At 46.2% G+C, this 14,282-nt stretch overlaps 1 protein-coding gene across 1 annotated transcript in view; it reads left to right on the top strand.

Annotated features, from left to right (window-relative positions):
- Positions 1–6,551: 6,551 nt before the first annotated feature.
- Positions 6,552–14,282, top strand: part of LOC119393097 (nephrin) — a 36,753-nt gene continuing 29,022 nt past the window's right edge. Inside the window, exons 1-4 of the mRNA XM_037659920.2 lie at positions 6,552–6,785; positions 9,701–9,847; positions 11,467–11,588; positions 12,505–12,562. Of these exons, the coding sequence (XP_037515848.1) occupies positions 6,725–6,785; positions 9,701–9,847; positions 11,467–11,588; positions 12,505–12,562 (388 nt within the window). The 5' untranslated portion in view covers positions 6,552–6,724. The remainder of the gene's footprint in view (positions 6,786–9,700; positions 9,848–11,466; positions 11,589–12,504; positions 12,563–14,282) is intronic.

Genomic DNA, 14,282 nt, shown 5'->3' with positions numbered 1-14,282 from the left:
GCTAATGTGTGAAAGGCGCGACACGCAAAGCAGCCCCATTCTTGCATTCTTGAGACGTTGCAACGAAGCATCACGCAAGACAAACTTCGACAGCGACAGTATAGCGGCATCAGAATTCGTGCAAAAGATGCTGCACGCATTGGAGCACGCAGCAGAGTGCAGGGTCTATGAACAAGTGTCATGACATCAACACAACTAAAAAGAAAGAAAACATCTAGGAAAAAAAAGGTAGGCTGCGCCGAGACGTTCGCACGCTTGTTTTTGTCGCGATGGCTCGAGCGCCATCACGTGACTCTGCTCCACCAATAGGGACGCTTAAACATCATCACCTGTGCTCGCTGGAGCGCTCTGGCGGAAATATACAAGGATGTTACTGTCGTCAGTTTATTCAGGTGGCTTAGTGGCAGCAATCATAGAGTTTCCTAAAATTAACTAGAGGGGATTCTGGCGCTGCGATCGTTCAGCCACCATGGGAATGATGGGTAGTGCACGGATTTGCCTAGTCTTCGTACTTGCGGGCTTCGAACGCACTTGTGTCTTTGTTTACTTCTGTGTTTTGGTTTTCTTTCGGATAAAAGAATGGATCGTTGTGAACTTCGTGACCAGATTTGAATTGGTGAGCCTAAAAAAGTTAAAGTGGTGAAGTGGAACAGCTGAATTTTGCTGAACTTCGTTTTGCGACAAAGCGGATGCAGGCGACGCGGAGCCAAACGGAGACGAAAGAAGGAAGTCTAGACAAATCCGTGTACTACCCACCATTCCCATGCTGGCTGAAGCGCCATGCGTTGCAGCTCCCATAGACACTAGCGCCAGAGTTCCCTCTAGTGTATCTATATGAAACTCTATGGCAGCAATATCAGCTTGAGAACCGGAATTCCGGTCGACGTTTACTGTTTCGCACGGCCGTGTTTCTATAGCAGTATCTTGTACTTAAGATACACGATACATTATTGAATGTATCGGAAATACAGATACAGATACTCGTTTTTCAAGACGTATCGCGATACAGATACAAGATACCCAAAGAGTATCTAAGATAGGATCGAAGGTACATGTATCTTCGATACTGCCCAGCACTGCTAGTAAGTGTCGATCATGACGCATTACTTCTTTTCACCTCTCACAGACGGCGGCACCGCCCCGCCTACCTACACCGCCAACAGAGAGCACCGTGCGAGAGAGAATGTGTGAAAGATATAAGGCGCGTTCGGTAAGCGTCCATCATCTGCCAAGGTAGCTTTGGTTTAGCGCCGGGCGCCTACCGCCGCGGCCGCGGCCGCAACGCAGTGGGTTCGATTCCCAGCGTCGGATCTTTTTCTTGGTTTTTTTTCTTTGTCACCTGTTGGCGTCCATTTTATCAACGTCATATCCGTAGCGGATGTACTTGGTGGGCCCCGGCCTAAAACACTTTCGTGTTAAAAACAGAAGGAAAAGTTCCGCTGACGAATCCACGACCTCTCGGTCCGCGACGATAGCTGGCGGGCGCTTAAACCATTGCACTGCCGTCTTTTTTTTTTTTTTCGTCATTGCCTATGTACACACAGCAGTGATGACAAACAAATATATACCAAACAAAGAACGCGTTCGTGTAGCCTCCTTCATGCACGTGCCTTCATGTGTTCGACGGTAGCACATTGGTGTCTCTTTTAGGGGCGAAGCTCCTTAAGGCGGCACCCGTTCGTCCCTCGTAGTCGTGGTAGTGCGTAACCAGTCGTAACGCTAGTACCAGATCTTGACCTCCAAGGTGGTGCCGGTGGGAGATTTTTCCTGTGCGTTGTTGAACAATAAAAAATTCGCAGCGTGCGCGTTAACTAAAAGCCGAATTCTTCTGTCTCTCATTCCCCATTAGCAGCCATTGTTTACCTCCAAGGTAGTGCCTGGTGAGATTTCTCCTGTGCGTGATTAAACAGTAAAAATTTTTTTCAAAACGCCGTTGATTGATGAAATAAACCAACGAAAGACGCCAGATGTTTTCTAAAAGCAAAACGAAAGAACGCCAGATGTTTCTAAAGCAAAACGAAAAGACGCCAGCTGCTTAACGAAAGACGCCAGATGTTTTCTAAAGCAATGGTTTTCTAAACAATGAAAATTCACAGCGTACATGTAAAATTAAAGTGAGCTGCAAGTCGTCATAACTCATGGAACCTTTAGTATAAACGCGCCCGATCTCACGTCGGTGATGATGTACTGGGCAGAATTCACGGAAGATTCACGGTTTACCGATGAACCTCCGCAGCTTCGCCCACTCATCATCATTCACTCCGTGGATATGCTGTGATTTTTTAGAAATGCGCTACTGTGTAACACATGAAGGAGGCTACACGAACGCGCCTTTTATCTCTCACACTTTCCTCTCACAGTGCTCTTGATTCGCGGTGTGGTATCACCGTCTGGAAGCGGTAGAGTGAAGTAATGCGTGGCCTCCGCGATTAGCTCCGGCAACGCGCCGTTCGGCGCGTTTTAAAGCGAAGTGTAATTTTGACACACCGCGAGGTGGCGGCTTTAGTTCAAGCCTGGCTGATAGCATCCATCCATACAAAAAAAAATAGCTGTCCGACGCTCGCCAGGCTGTCACAACGCGTTCCCTGCTCGCCCTGTGACGGCCCGGCTAGAGTGGAGACACGACGCGCGTCGCGTTTCCCTTGGCGTTTCTAGCCCGGCCGTGGTGCGATCTTTTTGTTAACTGTTAAACATTCCGCGGGAGGGCGACCTTAGCCAAGCTCAGCGTCCAATCAGCGACGTTCTTCTGGCTGTCCCACCGCTGTCTCTGATTACGCTCTTCCCGTGCGAATGGAATGGCCTGAGCAACACCAGCAACGGCACGTTGCCGGTTCCAATCTCGGAGGCCACGAGTCATGACAATAACGAGCGCCGACTGCGAGCGTTTCGGTAGTCTCAGCGCAGCGTAGGCTTTCCCTGCAATATTGTTGGAAACTCTATGGTCAGCGAAATGTGGCGCGCACGGCGATTCGATTCGGTGACGACGCAGTTACGTGACTGCCCTTTCGCATCAATGTTTGGCGCCGCCTCGCCAGTGTTCCAAATAGAGCAATGGTGTTTCTCCACCATCTACTGTTTCGAGTGCATTGGTACCGACTAATAAAACAGCTGCAATAAGCGCGGCAGAAAGGCAACGACGTCGACGGGCGCATGTCGTGAAAGTGGGTGCTTTAGTGCAGAGACACGCCAGCGGGAAGCGGAATGCCTTCGCGCGTTCACGGCTCGAGCTACGAGCTCTGCCTCTCGCGTTCTTGAAGCGCTCTGTAGTAGTGTACTCACGAGCACAGGCGTAGGTAGCTCACACCTTGCAGTTTCTCTCCTCAAATGACGAAGCTTTGAAAGAGTGCATATCGAGTACCAGTGTTTACTATGTGCGTGTTGACGTCATCTTTGCGCGAGATTCACCATATGCTGTGTCCAGAGCTATCACAAATATTTAATCATGATCATGGACGTTAGTCGTAGGGATGGAGATGTGTCACCAGTTATCAATTTGGGTGCGTCCACATCAAGCGGCGCTATTTTCCAAACGCCTATAGACATTGTGCAGGCTCTCGTATATCAATGTACAATAAACATTCAACTACTTCGGTGGGGACTTGTTTCCTGTTATACCGATTCCTATGGCGGAAAGGTCAATCACGTTTTTTTTTCTATCTTTTTTGTGTCCGTTTCTATCTCTTTCTCTCTCTGTCAATTTCTTTCTGTGTCTTTCTATTGTTTTCTCTCTTTCTTCCCTTTCTTTCTCTATATTTTTGTCTATCCCTGTCCTTCTATACTTTTCTCTCTCTCTCTCTCTCTCTCTCTCTCTCTGTAGTCGTTCTCTCGCCTTCTCTCTTTCCTCTCTTTCTTCTCTTTCTTTCTATGTCTTTCTTTATCTGTCTCTCTTTCTTCCTCTCTCTCTGTGCTCGTTCTCTCGCCTTGCGTCCCACGCCGGACAATTCGGCGTACGTGTTCTGGTAGCGAAGCAGAAGATGAAGAAGATGAAGAAGAGGGCGAAGAGAGAGAGCGCGTGTTGGTTCATGATAATGAAAAATTTCTATTTACGACACACGGCCACCCTCGAGCATAACAACTCGGCTGTAATAAATATTTGCATCATTTTGAGTACATATGCAGAATTAGACATGTCAAAACAAAGGAAATAATACCGACAGTATGCGTTCCGAGGGTCCGAAATAAAGTTTATTCATCCATCCATCAATTATTATTTGGAATGTCAACCAAATGAAGGGAAGACAAACAGCATTCATATCCCACTTCTGCAAGAAGAAAATAGCTCCTGTTATTGACGTTATTTGGTCGCTTATTTAGAATGAATGGCACATTGTCTATTAGTGACTGCATGCCTTAATATGTGAGCCCATTAGGTGCCCATAATACGTATGATGCTCCATTGTACGAGAATTGTTTTTTTTTTTTGTTGCTTGGTTATCTGCACGTTAACGTGTTAGAAGTCTTTGCAGTTTTTAGAGCTGAAAATGGACAGGGAACGCTATTCAGAAAAATGTAGAATTTAAACATTATCACCCGGATAGAGTTGCTTTCTGAAATGGCTTCAAGGAACTCTATTAGGGCTGATGCAACGAATTCTCCGCTTTTTCTGCAACAAAAGGGTTGTACGTAAATTAGCAGTCCCTCTGGAAATAAGAGAGCAGAAATTCGCAGCTGTAGCAGAGATAGCGCTGTACACGTGCAACATAAATTTGCCCGGAAAAAATGCCGCCGCCGTAATAGAGCACCTATATCTGACGACAGTGCTGAAACTTTTGGGAGAAACGCCAGAGATCGATCAAATATGTGACGATAGACACCTGCTACCACCGATAAACATCCTTCGATTTTCTCTATTGGGTTATGTAGCAGTCTGAAGGCAGAGCCACCGAGCCCACTTGGCTGAGCGGCCTCCAGCGCGTATGGATTTGTAAAGTGCGTTTCTTTCACATCACTGGCATTCATCGAAAATATTCTGGGGCAAAGAGAAAAAAAATAAAATAAAATACGAGAGAGAGTTAGAGAAAGTTTGAGAGAAGGAAGGCTTTAAGATAAACACAAACGGCCCAAGAATTGATGGCACGCCGGTTGTTTTGTTCCGGAAACAGAAGTGTCACGTGACCTAGCACACCGATCAATGACGCCGGGGAAAGGCGCAATCCAGGAGTCTACCGTAGCAAGCTAGACCCATCCTCGTGGGTCGTCCTAAGTTGACCAACCGCGAAAGAGTAAGGAGCTCCATCTGCGGAATTGCAACCAATAAAAGTGCGCGCATCCCCACCTGACGGTCATTCTACGCAGTCTTTCCTGGCATGCATTCCGAGCCGACTGCCTGCGACGTCGTGAGGAGGCAGCAGAGTTCGATTTTTCAGACGCGACGATCCGGTGGCGCAGACCAAAAGGACACAAATGTCGTTTCCCAAACAAAGGGCGCTAGGGAGAGGCGTGTTCGCTTAGCCAGTAGTGACGTCATGCTTGCTCATTTCCGGCTCATGCGCGTCGTCTGCTGTACGTTCGGGTATAAGCTGTAGGTATGCGTTTCATCAACGACATTATATGCACATAGCGTGCAGTATACGCTTAGCATAGCGCACACATCCGTATTTTTCCCCGTATTTCTTTATACTTATGTTCTGTAGGTACAGCATTTTCTTTATGCAATTACACTTACAGGAAATGATTCACTCATTGAATATGACTAATAAGTCGTCGTAAGAGGCTGGATTCTCCCATTAAAGCAATATTTAGCGGGAATAGGCGTCTTCGAATGAAAAAGTTGTGGATTACATTAAACATGTACTGAATGTGGGGCAAGAACTGCTGATGAAAGTTCGCGCGTGCTCGTGTCAGTTTCGTGCACACTAATAATTTCGCAAATGCTTGTGTTGTGACCGATTCGCTAAAAGTCCCTGACGACACACATACGTAAAGACCGTTACAGTATAGCGACAATCGAGATCTGAACAATCACATCCGACGTTAAATATTCATCAGCGTACTTAAAAGGCTAATTAGGCTGCAGCGACTTTGCGCTTGCAATCAATACACAAAGCTCGTGTCGAGGCGTGAAAAGCGCCCATCGTAGTCCCAAACATACATGTAATTATCCAGCCGCAAACGGGTGCGACGCGGCTTTAATTTTTTGTAAATGCCTCCCCACGCCCCTGCCTGCCTCTGAATGTCCGCTTCAGTGTCGATCTCTTTATTATCAGCTTGCGCACTCATATCGGACTGCGTCTCGCAGTTGATCGAAACGTTGCTCCCGGGCCGGAAGTGTGCATTCCCACCGCGCACTTGTTTCCATCAGATAGCCATCGGTCTGGAGTTTTTTAACTCGCATCAGCTGAGAAACACCGCTTCAAATTGGTGCGAGCTTAGGTTACCAATATTGAGCAATGGTCGTACCTACGCGCTTCCTATGAAGACGAAAATTCGACAAAGAAATTTTTCTCACATGTTAGTTTTCTTCAGAAAGCTTATTTTCTAGATCATAGGTAGCGCTAGTGACGTTAAGTGTCCTCACCGAGGGTCAATTTCTGTCGCCGTTAAAACGTAACATTCGGGAAGGGTTTACGAAGTGGCACGATTGCAGGGCTTTAGTATCGGTCCCCAGCCCACTTCCCCTCGCATACTCCGACGCACCCTGGGCTCGCTCGCCCTCTCTCCCGTTCATCGCAGCGAGTCCCCGGCCGGGCGGCCATCGCAGATTACAGCGGCGGCCATCGACGAGATGGGTGCGCGCGGAGGCTGCGCGCGGCTCTCCCTGGCCTTTGCCTTCCTCGGATGGCAAGGTGAGCGCCGCCTTATTTATTAATCGGCCCATCTAGGCTTCACGCACCCGAAAGCACTGAACTCGGGCAACCGGCCAGCTTCAAATTTCCGGCGATACTGGGAGGCTCGTGTTCGTCTGGCAGTTGGCCGTTCGGCTCTCCGAGCCTTCCGTGCAGAATCAGCTGGTTACGCGCGCTTTGAACCTCGTAACGAAGCATTTCACAAGGTAGCGACTATATCCAATAATAACCAAATATGTACCACCCAATAAATTGCGAAACGCATCGCCTCGCTTATTCAGTAATGCTGGGCAAAGTGAGACTGCGCAGTGAGAATCGAGTCGTCGTCTTTGATGTTTCTAAATTAAAGGCGGGAAAAACGTTCTTAGAGGTCGTCGGCATTACTTCCAGGAAGCTTTTCTCGAAGCCCAACTTATTAAAAATTGTTAAGATTTTGCGACGTGAGACAAACCTCCTGTAGAGCTAGAGACTACGTGATATTTTCCCGGTCTTGGTTTCGATAATGGCTCAATCCCATACGCATCGAGCATTCTCTCAAAACAAGATGTCCCAGCTCTCTTTGAGAGGGCTTATAATGGGAAAACTGTTCCGAAATGCTTTGTATTTATGCACACGGTTTCGATGTGCAGTGTAAAAGTTAGCTTGTTGCAGTAAATCTTGCGTTTAATTTGCAAGTTCCCGAGGTGTCTGTCACTTGCCGCGGTATCATAATGCTATGGTAGTAGCGGTTCTTAAGTTTCAGCGTCATAAATCATTTACGCGGGCGGAAAGCAAATTTGCAATGAATGGCCGTATTTGCGAACTTCAGGTGCCGAGTATATTAAGGACCGGGCACTCGTCATGTCGATGCTCCACTGTTCAGAATGACATCGTATACTGCAGTCCTGATCAGAAATTGCGTTTATTGACCCTAAGCACCCGTTATTAAAGAGGCGGAGTTACAAGGACTTTCACTTGTGCTGTTCACTGCGTTTAACGGTGGCATACGTTTTTTTTTTTTTTTTTCACGTAGCTGTAATCTTTGAATTTGTTTTAACAATTATTTATACGATCGCTGTGTGACAATGTCCCGACGTAAGTTAATATTTAAAGTAACAAGGACATTCACGTGATGTATTCCTTGTCTAACTTGGTTACAAAGCTCAGGCAGATGAAACATAAGCACAGGTTGCACTATCAGTGGTCTTGTTTCCATTACCTTCAGGTTGTTTTTGTGCGAACATTCCTAAACTCATTAGAGTCACTTCCGTGGGTGGTCTGATCTCTCTTCCAGTCATTAAGATAAAGTTTGATGACATCTTTTCATATGATGCTAAACATTTGCCAGTGTCTAAATGGTCCTTTAGTATACCAACTTTCAGATTACAAAATAATAACTGTTTCCTCCTGTGAAGAAAATGTAAATGCGGGTATTTTATCGCCATCTCTTAAATTGTGTCTTTTACTTGCCCATCTGACTTAATGACTATCTTTCACGTACGAAAATCATACATGCGGCAGATGGGTCGCTGCATTATCATCAGGAACAGGGAGCACATAAATACTTTAGTCAAGGAAAAATCCTCTAGCACTCAACCAAGGCTGAGACTCTGAGCATATTTTCAATGAAACCAGAATTCCGACGCGCTGCAGTTCTAAATAAGCACGACAGATCATAAAAGCTTATTTAATGATACGAAATCACTCGGAAAATTATGTGATCGAGCCAACTGTTGTACTGGGACACTTCTCCTTCGAAGTTATTCAGAAACCTCAAATTAATCCGTTCTTCGGCAACAAACCTTTGTTAACTCATGGATAACGAACGGTGAATGTGGTGTATATGTATCATGCAAGTTTTTTTTTTATATAGAGCTTTCAGAGACCAGATTGTGGTAAATTGCGTAATTGTAGTACTTTGTCGCGATTACTTTTAGGCGAGAAAGCAAACACGCAATCGATCAATTAATTAACATTTACTAAATATCTACATCGTTAACCCTCGGTAAAAGTGTTATTTTACGAAATATAGCACGTAAATTCAAAAGGTGCACCCGCTTTTAACGAAGTTTTTGTGTTAAACTACTTTCGAGATGTTAATTCCCAAAGTTGGCGACGAAATACAAGGGCATTCCAGTTAATTTTCTGCTCAATGCACGAAACTACGTCTTGAAAAAGAAGTGAGTGGAACAGTGAATTTTTACCGAAAGTTTGATGATGCAGATCTCGAAAACTGAGCCCCGCAGAGATTTTGCATCAAGTGAATATGCTTCGAAAACTAACCGGTGACAGTTGGTCAGTTGCATTACGTACCGTAAAATAAGTAAACTTAAAAATAATCATTTAGATTTCATTAATTCGCCGATTGTGTGTGTGGACTTCCTGCGCGAGGTATACCCGCCTCTTTGAGTAACCGAGTTCAAAAACTAAAATTACGCTGTCGGAGGCAACTTTCAACAATCCTGCACTTCCTTTAATACTTCTTTTTGGGCGAGCTGGTTCATGGTAGAGCAAGGCAGTAAGAGGGGGAACACACACCCACAAGAGATGTGTGTCCGTGTCGTCTTTCTTTTGGCTGTGTGTTCGCGCCGTTACTCCCTTGCTGTACTTTCTAAAAAGATATTCGGTATCTGACCGTTTTCGCTTGAATATAGTGCAAAAAAATGAAAGATGCATATGTCATAACTAGCGTTGATGTTTGAAAATGTTTTAATTATTTTCTCACATAAGGCCGGCTGGGCTTCACTTATTTTCAACATTTTCTCACCGATTACAAAAGGTTAATACTACCTCAGTTGAAATCGGGTATAAACCATGAAACAATACGTATAAAACTTGTTAGCGGGGCTGAAACTTCCGGGTTTTGCTCGAAAACTCCGAGTATGAATGGCATCCTTGCAATAGACGACTGATCGTGGTGTGATGTTTAACGGCAGCGCTAGGCACATGGGCGGGCGGCCAGCAGTACTTCCGCGTGCGTCCCCGCGACACCCAGGCAGTCGAGGGACAGACGACCGAGCTACAGTGTCACGTGGGCAACCTGGCCGGACCCGTTCAGTGGAGCAAGGACGGCTTCCTCCTAGGTGAGTGCCCCCAACCGCAGACATCCCTTTCAAGTGGTATAAAACGACAGTTGTAATTAAGTGACACGATGAAAAGGCTTAAATTGATCAATTGTCCTCTCCGAATTCTAGCGCCGTTAATTTCACCATCATAAAGACAGGAGAAAATCAAGATCAAAGTTGCATTTTTAAATTTTGCGCCGAAATCTACACGCGTCACTCGCGGATTTTATTGTGTGTTATTTTTTTTTCGTATTTCGGCGACATTGGCTCAATGAAATTTCCTAAAACTTGGTGTGTTAAGTCTATGGCCCCCGCTGAGGACAATGTAGTGCATTTTTATCGATTAGCAACTACGTATCACCTAGCAGACGCCGTCAAAATCTATGACGTCACGGCGTTTGGTGCGCAAATTTCAAGGTGGCGTCACCACCTGCATTTCCTTTCCGTGCGTTTTCTTCCTTACCAAGCACCTTATCGCGGTCAGAGTCATGTTTTTGGTATTGTGAAATTGTCATTTACAAATATGCTATGTAGGTAGGTAAACAACTTTATTGATTCGTGAAAGAATCATGTGAGGGGGGGGGGGGGGCAGCGGAAGCAGGACGACGATGGGCCCTCGGGCCTAAAGTGTCCCTTTAAAGTGACGCCGTTTGTTGCAACGAGCGCGCAAAATCGAATGACGGCTCCCTCATCACGTCTTCACAATAAGTGGAATGTCGAATGTGCTCGGAATAGTTCAGCATTTTATTATATATTTCAGTATATCATTGGAAAGCCACACCTGACATATCATAGGATCGCCCAATAGGAGCGAGCGAACAATTTAGGTGCCGGGAAAAAAGAAGCAATTTATGCCCTTCTTTGCACTCGTGATTTCAAGTTTTCTATTCACGATGCAGTGACAGCGACCGCCCTGACAAAGACAAGTCTTCTTAGTTTAGCTCCAGCGAATTACCCTGTTCAGCAATTTTTCATCGTGACAAACAAACTTGTCTGTGCAGCACTTTATGAAAAAAGAAATAATGACTACGCAGATGGCGTCATATAAATAACTAGCTAACCTTAGCTAACTATTGAAGAACAAATGGCTAACCCATAATTAGACAATAAGAGATCCAGGAATATTGACCTGAATTTAATGTCCCCACTTTGCATACGATGAGAAATAAATCGATCATATTCACCATCGTCGGTACATTTTTAGACATTCAGTGCTGGATAAATGACTTTCTCTCTCAGGTTGTCCAACAACAGCTGCCTTTCAGCAATGGCGCATGGTCTTAAGCATTTCTCAGTGTTTTTTATGCTTTCGTTTTCTCTCGGTGTAACAATGTCAACAATAACTTCAGGCCGTATCTTGCACTCACGCAATAAATGATAGACATCAGCTTTAACTAAAATGTACGCTACGCGAATCTGCTCGTCGGTTCAGTGGTGTTAATCGCGCCGCTCGAGCGTATGAAGGTTTGAAGAATCTCAAGAAACAGTTTCATTGGAAAGCTCTGTAGCACTTTCCACTGTACGCTCTTGAATCGACGATAAATCGATCCGTTAATGGGCGACGACACACATGGAACTTTATAGACAAGCTATATCGGTCGCCTTGCTCACTTGCGGATATTCTCCTCGTGTTCTAGGTTTTGACCCGTCCATACCAGGATTCCCGAGGTACACAATGATCGTAGACAATCAACGGGGTGTCTATAACCTGCGCATCACCAACGTCCAGATGGAAGACGAGGCGGAATACCAGTGCCAAGTAAGAAGAAGAAAAAAAAAAACGCCTGATGTCCCCCTTTATTTCTTCTTTGCTCTGCATGGTGGTGAATCTCGGCCGGCAGACCGAAGCGAGTGGAAATAATTATCTTTTTTTTTACTGCAATTATTGATTTGTAGAACTACAAACACATTACAAATGCAGAAACATTCGACCCGTCGAGCTGCTAAGCCGGAGTGTCGAACTGCTGAATAAACAAGGGCGCAAATTCTGACCATAGAACCGCACGAACATCGGCAGAGTCTGTTTAGTGAAACACGACGGCAGATGGCTTCGCAGCATCAAGAGGCTGCTTCGTCCACTTCAAATGGCATATTTGAATTTCACTGATATTTTATCTCAGTAAACTTTGAATATCTAACTCTTGCTTTCCTAAAGCCTTTTTATTCTTTAAATGCTTAAGTTTTGTTGCCTTTTTAAAACACCACAACAATGTTTCTAGTTTATTGTTATGGTTGTTAACTATTCGTTTTTGTTGCACTTGTGGCCCATTTTGGCGCGATAAAGCATGAAAAGCAGTCTCTTCTATACAATAAACAACAAAAAGTGATTGAACACAATACTTCTCTACATAAAAACAAATATTCTCTAAGGTAGCCCCGAAAGACTATGACATAATATGTGTTAAGTACCATGCCCTTACAAAAATAGATTTAGACAGTTATAGACTGCCTGAAAATGGGTTTAGACAATCGATAGACTGTCTAAATCTATTTTTGTAATAGCAGTACTGATGTTACATACGCTTTTGTCAGATATTTCGAGCTATTGATTCAAAGGATCACTCTTCATATTCTTGAAATACCAGTGATAGATTTGCGACTTCATTAGTACTGAGTAGGCGCTAGGTAAACGATAGCATTCTTCTACATTAAGGTGCTTCCTCTTACGCTTGCAGGTGGGACCAGCCCACAAGAATCATGCCATTTGGACTGCTGCTCGCATCACAGTGCTCGGTACGTCAATAGAGTATCTAGAGAAAGACATGAGAACTCGGAGAACGCTTGAGCTTGGCCTTCAAGAGTAAAAAAATTCACCCCACCTCCCCGAAGGGAATCGTGAGGAAATGCGAATGCGCGCCGCCGCTTGCGTGCCGCGATTGAGAGCGCGGGCGGCAGCGGGATCGGCCCGGCGCCGCTGCCGCTTGGTCTCGGCCTCGCGCCGCTTCACCTGAGGATCGGCGGCTGGGCCCTGACGTTTCGCAGCCGCTTCGCTAGCACGCAATTCGGCGTTCTCAGCTCGTCGTTGACGTTGCTTGGCAGCATGTCGAACACGTATTTCGTGGTCTTCGGCTCGGTGTTGGCGTTTCACAGCAGCTTCCCGAGCACGGAGTTCGGCGTCGGCAGCTCGCTTCGGGCGCTTGCGTTCGGCATCACGCGCTCTTGGCTTCGCAGCCTTGTCTTCCACGTCAGCCATCTCGCGTCAGCGAAAGCCGGCGAACGGGTCGAGAGAGAGTAGAGCGCACGCTCCGCTCCATTTATATACGCTTGCGAGCGAGCGAACGGGAGTGTGGGGTGCCCGCCGAGAGGAGAAGCGCCCAAGCACGTGCCTACCCTCGCCCACACTCTCCCACACACGCGGGAGCTCCGCCGAGCTTCTGCGATGCGAGCGCCCTCACGCGCCCGAGCGCGCTCCTCCTCTCCGCTGATCCGCCAGCACCAGCTGCTCCGGTTGCTAGGGGCGAGGAGGAGCGCGCGCGCTCGCAGCTGTTGCTATGGGAGAGGGGGGCGGGAGCGGAAAGATCGCGGACGCCGCACGGCGCCTGACATAGCTCGACTAAGAAATGTATTCGCATTTAAAAGCGATGGCGTAATCAGGCCCCATTCGCATCGTCCTCTCAATCGCTTCGCTTCTCGATGTACACCTAATTCATGCCACAAGGCAACCCGCGCAGCCGCACACTTTGTTGATGCTGTTGCTAATAATGATGATTGATTATGCCTGTGCGCTTTGTATTTGGTGGGCCTTTGAAGCTCTATGCACAATGCACGTTTTTTTGACGCCTCGTGCGATTCTACGCTGCTGCCTCGTAAAATTACATGCATTAAGGAGACTCCGCGAACTACATGACATTCGTATAGGGTTTTATTCTGAAGCAGTTTCAAGCAGTGGCGTGGCTCTGTGGCAGAACGCCTGCTTGTCACACGAAGTTCTGGGTTCGATTCCCATTCAACCCAAGATTTTTATTATTTATTTATTTGCATCTATTTGGAATTTTCGCTCGCGGACAACGTTGATTTTTCGCTCTCAACCAAAGACGCCAACGCCGACGTCGACGCCGGAATTTCTGCGAAACGAGCTCTTTAACGCTCTCGCGTTAATAGCCTATCTGTTGCAAAGCACTGTTCCGAAAGTGCATAAGTCCTGTGCTTACAAAAAGAGTGCGCCTATATGGGAAAGTAGAAGCGGTGTTAGTTAACAAAGTTACACGCCCTGACGAACTACTAGTCTGAGACATATCTAATTAGCGCAAAAATGTACGAAAGACAAGGCAAAGGAAACAGACAGGACGCAGCGCTAGCAGGACTTTAGCGCAAACGGATACACCGACGGCATTATTCGAAGGTTGTGGGTTCAGATCCTACCGACGGAAAGGGCGATTTTTCGTCCACTTTAGTTCATTTTGATTCACGTCATTATTACTATACGACAGTTAGACACGACAATTAATGACGC

The sequence above is a fragment of the Rhipicephalus sanguineus genome, chromosome 5 (assembly GCF_013339695.2).
Source record: "Rhipicephalus sanguineus isolate Rsan-2018 chromosome 5, BIME_Rsan_1.4, whole genome shotgun sequence".
NCBI lineage: Eukaryota > Metazoa > Arthropoda > Arachnida > Ixodida > Ixodidae > Rhipicephalus > Rhipicephalus sanguineus.
This window is presented reverse-complemented; position numbering and strand designations above follow the sequence as displayed.